This window comes from Zonotrichia albicollis, chromosome 4 (genome assembly GCF_047830755.1).
Source record: "Zonotrichia albicollis isolate bZonAlb1 chromosome 4, bZonAlb1.hap1, whole genome shotgun sequence".
In the NCBI taxonomy this organism is placed as follows: Eukaryota; Metazoa; Chordata; class Aves; order Passeriformes; family Passerellidae; genus Zonotrichia; species Zonotrichia albicollis.
This window is the reverse complement of record NC_133822.1, coordinates 70,791,879-70,806,173: the sequence shown is the minus strand read 5'-3', so window position 1 is coordinate 70,806,173 and position 14,295 is coordinate 70,791,879. Positions and strand designations below refer to the sequence as shown.

Sequence of the window (14,295 nt, the reverse complement as noted above, 5' to 3'; positions counted from 1 at the left end):
AGAGGTCACCTGTATTTTCTGCCGTGATCCAGATTTTATCCTTCCTAACTTCTGGCACTTTACAGCACTGAGGAGAGGATTTCTAGCCCCACCTTGTATTGGAGCAAAGAGACTCCCAAATACTCTGACTTCCCTCTGGAGGTGTCTATCTCCCTCTGCTGACTTAAAGAGAGCTTCCAGTGACCAGTCAGAAGACAGGGATCCTTAATTCAGTACCTAAAATTCAATTCAGTGCCTAAAATTCAATTCAGCACTTACTGGATTGCCCAAAGGTTTTGATTTTGGATTTAATTTTGATTTGATTTTGGATTTGACTGCCATTATGTGATGTTAAACCATTGGGGTTTCAGGGTCCACAAGGTACGTGGGTGGATTCCTCACTTCTTAGGGTGCTTCCCACAGGACATTTATAGTCCCATTTATATCTCTGAGACAGATACTGTGCTTAAGCTATACTGCAGGGCAAAAGTTGTGAAGAAATATATGAAGGGGCTCAGTTATGAACAAATAAAGAAAGCAGAATTTGCTCTTGTTTAGATCATTCTAAAGAATGTTTGCTCAGGCTGACTGTCTAGACTGTTAGATTGATTGCCCTTGATTAGATTTTTTTAGGAGCATTGAAATTTCTATTTTGCAGCAGGGTTTATTAGCTCAGGGACACACTGAATACTGCATTGATGTACTGTACAGCACAGCACTGTGTCACTGCAGGGTGACACAGAACCACCAGGCTTGATCCTGTGCCAACAATCAGGTTTATTGAATGGGTTTCCCTCCTCTGGGACATCCCAGAGCTTTCCTATCATCCACAGACCAAAGAGGGATCCTTGGCCAGAGGGGAGAGCCTGGGAGCTTTTGTATTGCTTTGAACTGACACAAAAGCACCAATGACTGGGGATGTCTTCCCTGGCTAATTTCAGACTGAATACAAAAATCCAATGTCTTTCTCTAAAATCCAAAAGAAGGGAAGCATCACTAGAACTCGGATTCTTGGAATTTAAAAATCCCAAGTGAACCACCAGCTGAATTCAAAGACCCATCCCTTATTACACAATTTAAAAGCACATTACCAGAAGCACAAATCATTATATATATAATATATATAATGACTATATATATATAAAAATATTTCTATAATAAATATATAATATATATATTATATATTACATATATTATATATAACCATTATACATATAATTTTTATATATTATATACATGATATATATTATATAAAAATATATATAATATATTAATATAAAATATATTTAATATATTATATATACTATTATATATATGATATTATATATATATATATATAGACACATTCACACACACATATATATGTGTGTATATATATAATCATTATATATATGTTATATAAATACATGTCAAAACCCCCATCTAAGGCCACTGTTTTGGATGTTTCTAGCAGAGTTAGCATTAAATTTTGGTGAAATAGTTTCCACCTACCTTTGTAGAGCATTGTTCTGTAGTCTTTTCCTTCCCAGTAGCTTATATTGACCCTGGTAAAAACATTGTACTTCTCTGGGTACTGAATTTCAAACAACACTCCTGTTTCTGGAGATGGCTTGTAGTCATAGATAGAAACATTGCTCACAGGAAGTGGTTCTAAAGAATATAGAAACAAAAGGGGGAAAAAAGGAAGAAAGGGGCAAATTAATAGGTAAAATGAGTTCTCTGCACATTAAAAAACTCAATGAAAATAAATGCTTTTGTAAGTATGGCACAGGCACTCTTAGATCTACCAGATGATAATTGGGATTTCACTGAGATGCGGGGCAAAGATACCTGGGATATTGTCAAACCCAGGATTTCTATATACCCCTCTTTAAAGAATGTATTTTCTTAACATTTATGCTTTAACAGCAAAATTTCCATATTTGACATTTTAAAAAAAGCTATTATTTAGGCACTCACAGTCATCACCTCAGAAACATTTTCATCTGTAATACTTGTCAATCACGTAGAAGTGCCCAGACAAAACCAGCACAACACTAGAAACTGTTTGTGACTTCAGCATAAATGTAGAGCTTTCAAGATGAGCTGAGAAAATAATCAGTGTAATGGCCAAAGGAAGCTACATGAATAAAGATTTCCTATTTTGGTACCTACACATTTCTTTATTTCATGGCTAGTTCTACAGTCCCCATTCCCATCATGTGAGAGGGCCACCATCCTTATCTGTTTATCCACACCAAACTTCTACAAAATAAACAGCACCACTGTCATTATTTTACAAATAAAAAATAAAATACAAATAAAGTGATTTATTGGAGGGCACAGGGAAAGCCTGTACGCAGGAAGGAGCTAAGTCAGGAGCTGCTGCTCTCTGAAGTCAGAGTCAGCAACAAAAATTAAGAAAAATACCCTGTGTCCTGTGATCTGAAATCCAGACCAGTGCAGCTCCATCAGCTGAGGAAAGCCATGACAGTTCACTGCTGCTGACTCACTTTTTAAGAGTCACTTTTTTATTCGGCCTTCTCTATTCATTAAAAAACCCCAAGAAAAACTAAAAGAACACCTTTTGTTCAATGCTCTCCTCAGCAAGAAAAAATTGACAGCAACCCAATTATCCTGTGGTTAAGAGGTCCAAGCAAGGTTATACTGTTAGCTGAAATTTGTCATAGTAACATATTTTAATAGAGATAGTTCATATAATTATGCCTACATCCTCATAAAGATTAGCATATTGATTTAGTTCTTGCACACTGCAGGGATCAGATTGCAAAATTCAGGCTGTTGATTAGCACAGCCCTACAGGACCTGTTTGAGTCCAAAATTCTGCTGCTGTAGGCCCTGGAGAAAAAACAATAAAATATTTTTCCCCAAAGAACACAGTCACAATGGGCAAGAGAAAGAGCAGATCAAATGGGAAGACCACTATCAAAAGTGGAATTATCCCACAGGAGGTGAAGTTAATCAAAGTTCTAAAAGCAACACTGCAGTGAAAGAGAAAACTAAATCCCAATGACCAGCAGACTATTTTCACTACAATTTCAAGTTTCTAGATGTGATGAGAAACAGAGAAGAAAAACCAATTGGGAATAAAACCATAGATGTAAACAAAATCTCTCACCAAAACCAGTGTCATCATTTCTAACTTTGCCAGAACATGGAAATGCAATAGTGTGAGATTATTAAACTATTTCTCATGGCATTATCTCCATCAGATATATATATCAATATATCTGTACATTAACCTCTTACAAAGAGAAACTCCGTGTTCCACAGATACCAACAGGCACTTCAGTGATGGGATCTGTGAAAATTCTGCTGACATTTCATGATAGCCCAGAAATCAGCAGGAGTGGAGCAGAGCACAGGAAACAAAGCCTACCCTCTTCTTTCTGCCAACGCTCTTCCCATCGCTCATTCCGAAATAAAGAGTGGAAATGACTCCCCACATGGCCAGAGGGTTCATATCACAGCTCAAACAGCACAGCAGAGTGGTTTAAATGTCAATAACAAACTCTAAAATAGCACAGTGCTCATGTGCAGGCATCTCCCACACTGGTGGGTGTGCCCTGGGCTTTCTGCTGCTATCTCATTCACATCCGAGGTCTCCTCATTTCTGAAAGAATTACTGAAACTTCCTTGTGCCAGTGATTCAATTACCCCCATGTATTCCTTCCTACAACAAATCAAATAAAGGATGGAAGCTATATTCGTTTTTAATCCAGATGATTTTTCCTCCTGATGCTTTGATTTAATTAAGCAACAATTGAATTAAGTGGTAATCACCACAGCCTCTCTTTCGCGTCGCTATCTTCCTCTCTCTATCCTCTCCTTGCTCGTGGCAGATGTTAGCAGAGCTGCATGAGTGGCATAATGCAATTTAAAGATCCTCCCATTATCTTACTTCCTTCAGCACCAAATCTTCACATCAAAAGCTATTTGCACACTGTGAAATTAAAAGAACGCTCAGCAGATAACCATCATGCTCTGTCTTTCACTTACTAACTGCTCCTAGGGCTATTAAAATTAAAGAATATGTAAAATGCCACTCTTTACTATCTATATTTATAATTCAGAGCATAAACAGTCTGGTCTTTTTAATTTTACTATTTTCAGTGTTTAGGATTCAGCTTGTCACAGATTTCGATGGCTGTCAAGAAATAACCTAAATAAAGTGGAATCACAGAAATTTAATACTTAGAGCTTTATAAAAGCCCTCTACTATGGTGAAGTCATATTACTTGAAGAAGGGATTTAGAGCATTTCACTGTCCCTTTTAATAGTTTAAAGTACCTCTTCACTTACAATCTCTTTATTTTTAGCCTTGGAGATTATATTATACACACATAGACAAGATTGCAGCATCAAGACCTGAATTTGCCATTTTTCATTGTGTCTCAAAATCTGCTGCTTCTGTAGCAACTGCTTTCCCATTTTGTCTCTTTACAGGAAACTCAACTTCTCTGTTTATCCTGGACTTTCCAGCATTTTGCATTTAGCATATAACTTGCATTACACAAGCATCAAGACAGCATAATAAATGTGCCTAACATCTTCCTCCAATGCCCTGGAAAATTCTGAATGCTAAATCCTTCATTAATGCATTCAGTTTGTGTCAGACACATTAATATTTGCAATTCAGGGAGACAAAAAGAAGTGCTGTGAAAATAAGTACCATATTTCAATCTAAATCAATTTGTTTGTAATATGTGCAGATTGGGTCACTCTACAAACTGAATTGATTATTGTTGTGGCTTTGAATACAGCATTACATGTGGGACTGAGATCTCTTGCTTCTCACATTGGAACCCAGATTAATCGTTATTTACCTCCATATTGTGACTTCTATAAAAAAGATGTCCCATTAATGGAGTGACCAAACCCTCAAGGGTAATTCACTTTATTTACAGGAAGAAGTTGTGAATTATGTAATTTTCTCCCCAGGATGACACTATTTATGTAGCTGTACCATTACTGGGAGTAAGGCATAGCCAGGGTAAAGCTTCCATTATGCTGTAAACTTTAGGATGCTTTATCTCTTGTTAAAAAGAAACCATCTTTGAGATTAAAGACGCTCTTGTTCAATACTTTGGGAACACAATGTTCAAGTTTATGATAGGCAATAGTGATATTGTGCTTATGAAGGGGGAATGTAAGTGAAAATATACCTGAGCAATGATGACATATAATGCAATTTCTACATGGCCACATAAGGTGATAAATAAAAAGATGACACAACCTAAAAAATAATGTTGTCACAAGAACAAAGGCATAACTACTGCTCTTGAACAGATTTAGGCCAATTGTTTAGATCCTCCTTACAATGCAAATTACAGCAGGCTGCAGTTCTTTCTGATTCTTTGATTCTGATGGAGAAGTTTTTTCACCCTAAAAAGATGATAACATGGTTTATTCGCTGAGAGAAGATGAGCCCTAATGGACCTAGATGCTGGTGTGAGTTACATTTCAAAGTTAGGGCTGCCACGGATAACCAGCCTTTTTAAAGGTATTTCACATCATCCTTTAAGAAAGAAAAACATGAAGGGCTAAAGTTTCACATTTCATTAAGGAAAAAAAACCCTCTGAAGCCCAGAGTTAAAGAATCCTGATCCATTAACAAGCCAAGGAAAGGATTGGACCTGCTGAATCACTTCCTGCAGCATCTGGCACAATGACAGCAGAGCATTAACTGGGTGTAATGCCAATTACTCTCTGAGGGCTGGAGATCAGAGTCCCAGCAGCAGCTGTTGGCCTCTCCAGGAGAATATTTTTGTAGGAGACACAGAGGCAGAACTCCCCCTAAAGGGAATATATTTCACAGCCGTGTATGCAGGGAACCATCAGCTTTTGAAACAATGAGACATTTTACCACTCAGAACTCCTAATCATCAGCTAAAATAAAAACCAGGCAGAGCTGCTCTTAATTACTATCAGAGCTCCTCAGATCCAGATTTCTCCAATTCCCAGCAGAGACACATTTTTTCCTGCAGCATACAATAGCTTTGCAATGTACTGCCTTCCCCATTCCTACAAATGTATAAACATTTTTTTCCTTCACAACGTAAAGCTGACAGTGCATATGGAAAAAAAAAGAAGATGTTATATGGGTATGACTCACCCTGGGAAGAATAAAATAAGGCTTCAAGCTGGGAAAATGTAGGATGAGTGAGTGAGAATATCAATCACTGATTTTACAGGTGTGCTCTTCATTTATTTCATAAACTATTTTAAAACCAATTAGTAATGAAGTGGAATTTTCAGTCAAGTATTTCAAATACTAAATAAATTATACAAATTCCAGAGTTACTTCATCCCTATTGAACAGCCAAAGCTCCAAGAGCAGAGGAAAGCAAGCCTGAAACAGCTGTGTGAGATACCAGAACCACTTTAACATTGCCCAGACTGGAAGGGGTGACTTTGAGACTTTGACAGGCACAGCACAATTGCACTTATAGGCATTCAGCCAGGAAGGTGAGATTCTCACAATTATTCTTCTCAAAACCATTGCAAGGATCTTTAAAAAGCAGTCAGGGTTTCCATTTTTCTCCTTCAGAGATACACTGAGACAAATTTGCTGAACACAACTTTACTACAGAATCAGAAGCAAAAAGGGCCATTTTGTGATAAAATTCAATGTTACGGGTTTCTTATTTAAGAGTTTTCAAATAGCTCATCCTTTTCACTGCAACAATCTGGACCACAGAGCCTAAATGAGGAAATTCTACAGCTTATGGTATCTTTGATTAACATGAGAAAATCCTGAAATTCTCCAAATCAGAGACAAGCAGAAGTGTGCAGTCTTGTAGAAAAAGACCAAATGAACAATGGAATGCTCAAAAGGAACTTATACATCCACATGAATATCTGCATGGATGACATGCTGATATGCAATGTAAGGAGGTGATCCAAGACAGACTGGATGGCTTTGTTAAGGACAAATTGTGCCTGAAAAAATCTGAAGGTTTACATTGAATATGAGGAAAAACTTCACCGAAAAGGTGATCAGGCATTGCAATAGGCTGCCCAGGGAAGTGGCTGAGTTGCCATCCCTGGAAGTGTTCAAAGAATATGTGGAGGTGGCACGTGGGGACATGTGCGAACACGTGGAGTTCACTGGTGGCGAACCTGACAGTGTTGGGTTAATGGTTGATATTGATTATCTTTTCCAACCTAAATGATACTATGATTCTATGTTACAGCTATATTTATATGATATGATTTTGTATTTTTATATGTACATATTTATGCCCATATACTTATATGAAGAGTTACACATATGTATGCCTATATATAATGTATACAATGTATATTTTGTCAGTTTTTCAATGCTTTTCTGGTCAGAAACCTTTAAGGGATAAAAAAAAAAAGTCTTCTCTTAAATGTGTTCTTCTCTTGCCTTTTCTTGCCAATTCCCTTAGAGGTAGCATATTGATGGGAGACATGAACAGGAGGAAGGAAATGCCATCAGGATTTACCACCAGAAAGCAGAGGTCTTTCATGACTCTCACTGAATTTCTAAGCAGGCTATGTCTTTGAGGCACCTTGGTCTTGTTTTGATGAGCACTTTTTGGGTACACACAGCTCTGTGTGAAACTCAGACCTCCAGCACACATTGAAAAGCTGGATTTCCTTTGCAGTCTCCAGGAGATCCCAAAAAACTCTTGGGAGCACTGCCTTGGGAATAACCACATTGGCATCACCGGCTATCCTGACTGATTTATTTTGTGGCAGCCTAATGAATGGGGTCAATCTGCCACTGGTAAAGCTCTCCTGACACCAATGGAGTTAGAGCAGGAATTAATTTGGTAGTGGAAGCTAATTGCCATGTGCCATTCTTTCACGTGTAAGATATAGATGGAATAATTTAGATGGTTACATGTCTTTGCATGATTAATTAAACCAAGAATGTTAAACAGTCAGAGAGCACAGGGCAAAAAGAAAAATATAGATCTATCCTAATTATTATCTGCCAAAAAAATCAAGTTAATTGATAGTCATAAATTATGAAAAACAGGCAGTGGACAATACCGATAGCAGGGGGAAAAAGCCCAACAACAAACAAAATACCACCTCATGCATGTTTTTAGGAGAAACCAGTGGTCACAACAGGAGTTTTAAGAACTCTTCTCAAAATCTGAAGGGTATTGAAACACCTTAAAAATCCCATCCCAGCACCCTGCCTTTTCATTCCAAATTTACTTTCAGCTCTGTAGCCTTGTGCTCCAGAAGGTGAACTCAGGAGCAAAGGCTGCTACAAGAGAGCCAGCACTCATCAGCCTGCCTGATGGAAAATATCACGGAGGAGATTGGATCGTTTCCCTTCCAAACGGAGGGAATTTAGTCTTCAGTCACAATTTACAGCCTACTTTTGGAGCTTAGTGCAGCACCATTCAATGCTGCCTGCAGGACTGCCCTTTCTTTGCCACAAATGTGGTTGTCTCTCTGTTGGGGCAAAACCAGAGAAATCCCCAGTTCTCTCTCTGTTACACCTCAGTGTTCAGGAAGGGCCAGCCAGGGGAAACTTAAAGTCTTTCCTTTCTTTCTGCCCACACCTTGTGAATTTTCACCCACACCTTGTCAAAACTTCTTCCCTACTGCTCTCACACAGGATTGCATCCTACACAAAACCAGGACCCATTGAAAAAATCCAACCCAACCTTCTTCACAAGAAGAACTCATGGAGGGAAATAAAAAGCCACACACACAGACATGAAAGAGAAGAAAAGAATTAGATGTCACTTACTGGTTAGCACAGTGATTGATCTCGCTGACTTGGAAACCATATTTGAGTTGACCACCAAGAGAGTCACTATGTAATACAGGCCATGGTATTTGGCATTAAAAACCACAGGGGCAGGTAAAGTGCTATTGAACTCGTCGAACTGGAAAAAGTAGTTCTTGGATTCTCCAGCTATCTTCACAACGTAGACAGAGGATGAGCTCACCACGTCCGATGCCTCCAGGGACACAATGATACAATTGTCCTCTCTGACAGCGACTTGGAAAGGCTCTGCACTCTGCAAGGCAAGAATAAAGACTTTGTTGAGGTAAAATCTAGTATTTTAATTTTCACCTATTTCCCTTGTTATTCACAAGATACTCATAATTCCAAAACTTGGAAGGGTTCTGCACTCTACAAGACAGGAATAAAGACTTTGTTGAGGTAAAAATCTAGTATTTTACTTTTCACCTATTTCCCTTGTTATCCATAAGATCCTCATATTTGCAATAAAGTTATGTCTTGTATTCTACTGGAGAGTTAACATCAATCAAGAGCAATTATTTCAGGCTGCAATTCACTGTCAGCCAGAGCCCACAGGTATCTGATTTTCAGAGATCAGGCTCTCTGCAGCAGAGGATGGATCCTGCTGTGTGTTTTCTGATACTCCACATACTCCACTCCTTACCCCCTGAGGAATAAAGCCTCTGTCATCCTTTCATGAGGAAAGGTGAAGTAGAGCAGAAGGAGGATGAGATTGGAAAGGGTATCAGGGCAAGAGGATTTCCAAAAAAGCCTCAATGTCATTTGAATCCCCAAAATGAGGTGATTAAATCAAGACTCTTTTATCTTGCAGAAACAGGATAATATATTCCTCAACACAATATATTCTTAAAGGCTACAACTGAAGAATAATTTTGGGTACTGCCTAAGCTTTTCCAAATGTGTATTGTATTAACCATACTTGCCTATTTCAGCAAGTACCATTACTTACCACTATATCGATAGTTTTGCCTAGCACTTTTTATTTCCTAAGCTACAGCATTTAATTTTCAATATTTCATTTATTAGTGGTAGAGAGAAAGGAGCAATTTAACCTTGTTTTCATCTATCATGAGTGTGTTAAGCCACTGCCAGCTGAAAACACTTTCCTTTTTATTAATTTCAAACCAGCTGTCAGGAGAAGCACTTGTTTTCTACAGGAATTTCAAAACAGATTCATGCTAATTAATGAAAAGTTCAAGCTTACTTTAAGAGTTGCCTTTTTGTTTACTAGACCACACCACAGTTTATAATTATTTTACCCCCCATGAAAACTGTAATATCTGGTATTTTCAGTTCTTAACTCCACAGTATTTTTTCCTTCGTGTTTCACAGGCTGAGAGCTCTCAGGGAAAGGCAGAAAAGCAAGACTAGTTTGCAACTTCTTTGATCAAGTTGTTCCTGTACCAGAGAGAGCCAGAGACCTCCTTCAGAGATTAATTCTAGCAGCCTGACTACCTCTTATTTTCTTGTGGTTTTGTTTAGTGCTTGTTCTTCCATGAAAACAATATTTCTGGGATTTATGCTGCGAGAACCAGGATCCCTACTTGAAATTCACACATCTGGTGTTGCCAACTCCTGGCATTCAAAGAAACACCTCAAAAAAAAAAAAAAAAGAAAAAAGAAAAAAATTCACAACAACAATAATAACAGAAGTAAACCTGCCAAGAATAAATAATTGGTTCTAGGAGTGCAAGATTTAAATCAGCAGCAGTTTGTCTTTCCATGTATTGATGGTATTATCATTGGGCTTTGACATTTACAGTGTACCTAAGGTTGTATCACCCAGAGGGCAAAGCCACAGGCTTGAGACTGAGCCCCTGAGCAAACCCTCCCATCTGATGCAAGAGGAGAACAAGGCACAAAGCACATAATCAGTGCAACCCAAAGAGGATAACCTGTCTAGACAGCTCCAAGCCTGAGATTAAAAACAGAGGCAATGCAACTTCAGCTGCTGACTTGAGGCTTGCTTTAGCTAGCCTTTAAAAAAAATTACTTTTAAGTTGTTAAAATTGTATCTGTCAATGTTAGCAGTGGGAGAATATTTTGGTATGGAAGTCTGGGTAATTTTTCACAGATGGCAAAGAAATTGCTCCAAAAGGTTTATAATGTAAAACTACAGCTACAAAAAAGCTTCCATGTGTTTTCCCCAGCCTGAGCTGAATTCAACAGGCTTACCCCTGAGTAGATCAAAATTCTACATTTCAAGTGGTTGCATTTTGCCTTAAATCCCAGTCTAGCATTTGGATTCACACAGACTCAAATATTTAACTGGGGATTATGCTTAGATCTGCTCAAAACCAAGTAGGGTTCTTTTATCCTTTTTCCTCCCTACTTTCTTTTCACTAAGAAAATGTGGAATCAATCCTACTTCACCCCTCCTGGTGTGGGAAGACAGGAGAATGAAAGCACAGATGCCCTGGCTTTCCAGAAGCAGATGCACTATTCTATCACAGAAGCCATGGTTGTCTGCCAAGGCCAAGCAAGGACTCAGTAAGGTTATTTCTACACACTGAGCTTGCAGTTCATGTGCAATTCCACAGAAATCTGTGGGTTTTGACCTTCCACAGACTTGCATTTGAATGCTTTATTAGTGGAAAAAGAATGGTGTGGTCTCTGAAATTATTCTGGCCTTCCCTTGGCCTTGGCACTGAATTCCACAGCTCCAACTCCACGTGCCTACCTGGCTACAAAGAACCAGCCCAAAGTGCCAAATGAATTTATATGTGCCAACAAACAGTTCAAAGCAAGTTCCTTGTAGCTGGATGCTATAAATCAATTGCTATGCTAATCAAGTACAGCAGGAAATTAAGCATATAATTGCAGAGTCATGGACATTCCTAGGATATAATTAGATATCAGGCAATGCTCGTGTGGGTTGTGATTTTACTCTTTGATTCTTCCATGGGTATTGTACTAACCATGATGAAGACCATGCTTTTATTTTTTCCTCCCTCAATGTTTTCCTGAATCCACAGCAGCACCATTCAGCAAATAGGTCTCTTCTCTTGAAGCCCTCTTCAACTATTCCCACACAATCAGCATAGAATGCTTCTGCCAGCTAAATAAAACTCTCAGACATTTCCAATTGTTACCTATGACACCTGCCCAGGGTAAATAGCTTTTTTTGGAGTGCTCCATCACCTTAAGCACGTGGGGATTATGAAATGATAGCTTCCCTCATCCACGTTTAGGTATTTTGGAAGCTCTGCTGCCATGATGCATTTTTTGAGGGCCATCTCCTTAGCAGCCTTGTGCCCCATCCAGCCTATCACTGAAGGATGCATCCCTCTCTGGAGTGGCCCCTTTGCAGTGATTGTGTGTCCCTCTGTGTGCTTTCCAACTGCTGCATGCAGGGGACACATGGCATGGGGGAGACATCTGCTCCTTATTAGCCACTGGCTCTTGAAGTAACTTTTGGCCTTTAATTTCTAAGACTGGAGTGGCAGATCAGAGATCAATAAAAAGAATTGGCAATTAACATGACATGAGATGAAATCATTTATCTCCTTTGGAATATGGAATATGTTATCTCCTTTGGAATATATTTTAAAAAGTACAGACCATTCTGGCCATCCTTCCTCCAAGCTGTCCAAGGTCAGGGTTACCAGCCAGCACTGGGCTTGTGATTTTGAAAAGATTTCTAAGGAAAAAAGCTGAGTATTTTCTCTAAGCACAACTGCAAGTGACAAACGTGCCCCACTTAACTAGACTGTAAAGCCAGTGTGTCTTAAGACTGACAGCATCAGTATGGTAAATACACATTTCATTACTTCTGGTCAGCTACCTCCAGGATTTAATTTGCTGGTGTCACAGCTTGAGCGGCTGTTTCATGCCTGTGGGGAAATTTGGCAGGGCCTGTGCATTCAGAAACAAATGATTAGCTCCAACTTCCTTCCTAGTTTATTATTACAAGCTCGTGCCACGATAAAGCACTTAGAAGAGGAAAAAAAGAAAAAGGAGGGGGGGGAAGTAAATCCCACAGTGTGGTGCCTGTTCACAGCCATTTCCAGGGCAGGGATGAGTCATGTTAGTGGAATTTCCAGCCAATAACCAGGACCCAATTAAAATAAAAAGGAAGGGGAGGCAAGGAGATATACAACATGTCAAATAAACAATATCCAAAGAGTAATAGGAAAATAAATGGTGTGCAGCAGAGCTCAGAGTCCTCTTTTCAGAAGTTTATATCCTCGGTTTATTTCCATATAACAGAATGAGTTTTACACATGAGGAAGAGATCAAAGCTGCAAAACAACTACTGATTTTAAGTGCTCTAGCTTCTGAATGTCTCATTTTGAAACACATTGTGCCAGAACCCAATTACCAGAAGTGCAAGCAGTTACAAGTTCTGCTGACTTTTAAGAGGAGCTGTGACCACTCATCAGCTCTGTAAAATTAAAGTACTGGTAACTGCATCTCATTTTCTAATGCCAGACAAGTGGAACTAAAATCCCAAACAAATCTGACTTTGGCCAGCTTTTACAGAGTAAATCCTGCAGCATTCACAGAATTTTCAAAGTAAGCAGGAGCAAATCTTAAAGCTATGAGGATCTACTTCTCAGGCACCGTATTGATCACCTACTGCATGATGCAAATATATAAAATAATACAAAACAACAAATACATAAAATAATACAAAAGTAACATCTATGCAAGGACAAGAAATATTGAACACTACTATATCCAGACCTCTTGGGTAAAATATTGTCTATTTAATGAGTGATTCTACTACACTCTGATATATTTTGTCCTGGTGGCCAATAATGCTAATTTCATTCTAAATCATGTGATGACTCATTCTCGCCACGATTCATCTTACTTAATCTTAGTTACTTAAAAGGAATGACTAAGCCAGGATGACCTTTTCAGACAGAACACCTGTGGATTCACCTAAGACTGGAATTAATTGTGAAAAAGCACTAAACAGCCAAAGGGCTGATGGTCCCAGCTTGGCAATATTCCTGCAATCCTCTGCCACTGGGTACAGTGAGTCCAAGCCTTACAAAAAAGGCAGCATTGGGATCCAGATTTCAGGATCCTGGCCTTTGCTACAACCACAGAAAGCAGGTAAGAAATAAATAGCACTGCAAAACACACTTCCTTGGAATTGCTAGCTATCATTATTAGCTCCTAGAGTTTAAATAAAATAGCTAAACACATTGTGGTGGTTTGACCAGGAAGGAGTGGGAATTCTGGGAAGCTGTGGTCAAACCAATGAAAGTTTTAGGTTTGAGACTGGCACCTAGTGTAGCCAGTGGGGTTTGGACACACCTCCGAGAATACACAGGGGTTAAAAGCAGGGCACTGGCCTTGGCACTGTCTCTTGGGACGTCGCTGTGAAGAGGTCAGATCTCTCCCCCGTCCAGCCTTGCTGCTGGGCGGGGGAGGGGCGGCCATGCGGTAGGCCCGGGGCCTGGACAGAGATGGGAGGTGAGGGGCCTTCAAGGATGGAAGGGTGGAGGAGCCCCAAGAGACATCGAGACATCGGGCAGCCAGCCCCCCCCCCCCCCCCCCCCCCCAGGAGGGAGAGAGAGGGAGAGTCAGCGGTGATAGCAGCC

At 39.3% G+C, this 14,295-nt stretch overlaps 1 protein-coding gene across 3 annotated transcripts in view; it reads right to left on the bottom strand.

Moving 5' to 3' along the window:
• PTPRO (protein tyrosine phosphatase receptor type O) overlaps nucleotides 1–14,295 on the bottom strand; it is a 140,646-nt gene that overhangs the window by 53,738 nt on the left and 72,613 nt on the right. For all 3 annotated transcript variants that reach the window (XM_026790369.2, XM_014275920.3, XM_005481871.4), the window contains exons 2-3: nucleotides 8,720–8,993; nucleotides 1,471–1,629 (exon numbers count right to left, since the gene is read on the bottom strand). In XM_026790369.2, the coding sequence (XP_026646170.2) occupies nucleotides 1,471–1,629; nucleotides 8,720–8,993 (433 nt within the window). The remainder of the gene's footprint in view (nucleotides 1–1,470; nucleotides 1,630–8,719; nucleotides 8,994–14,295) is intronic.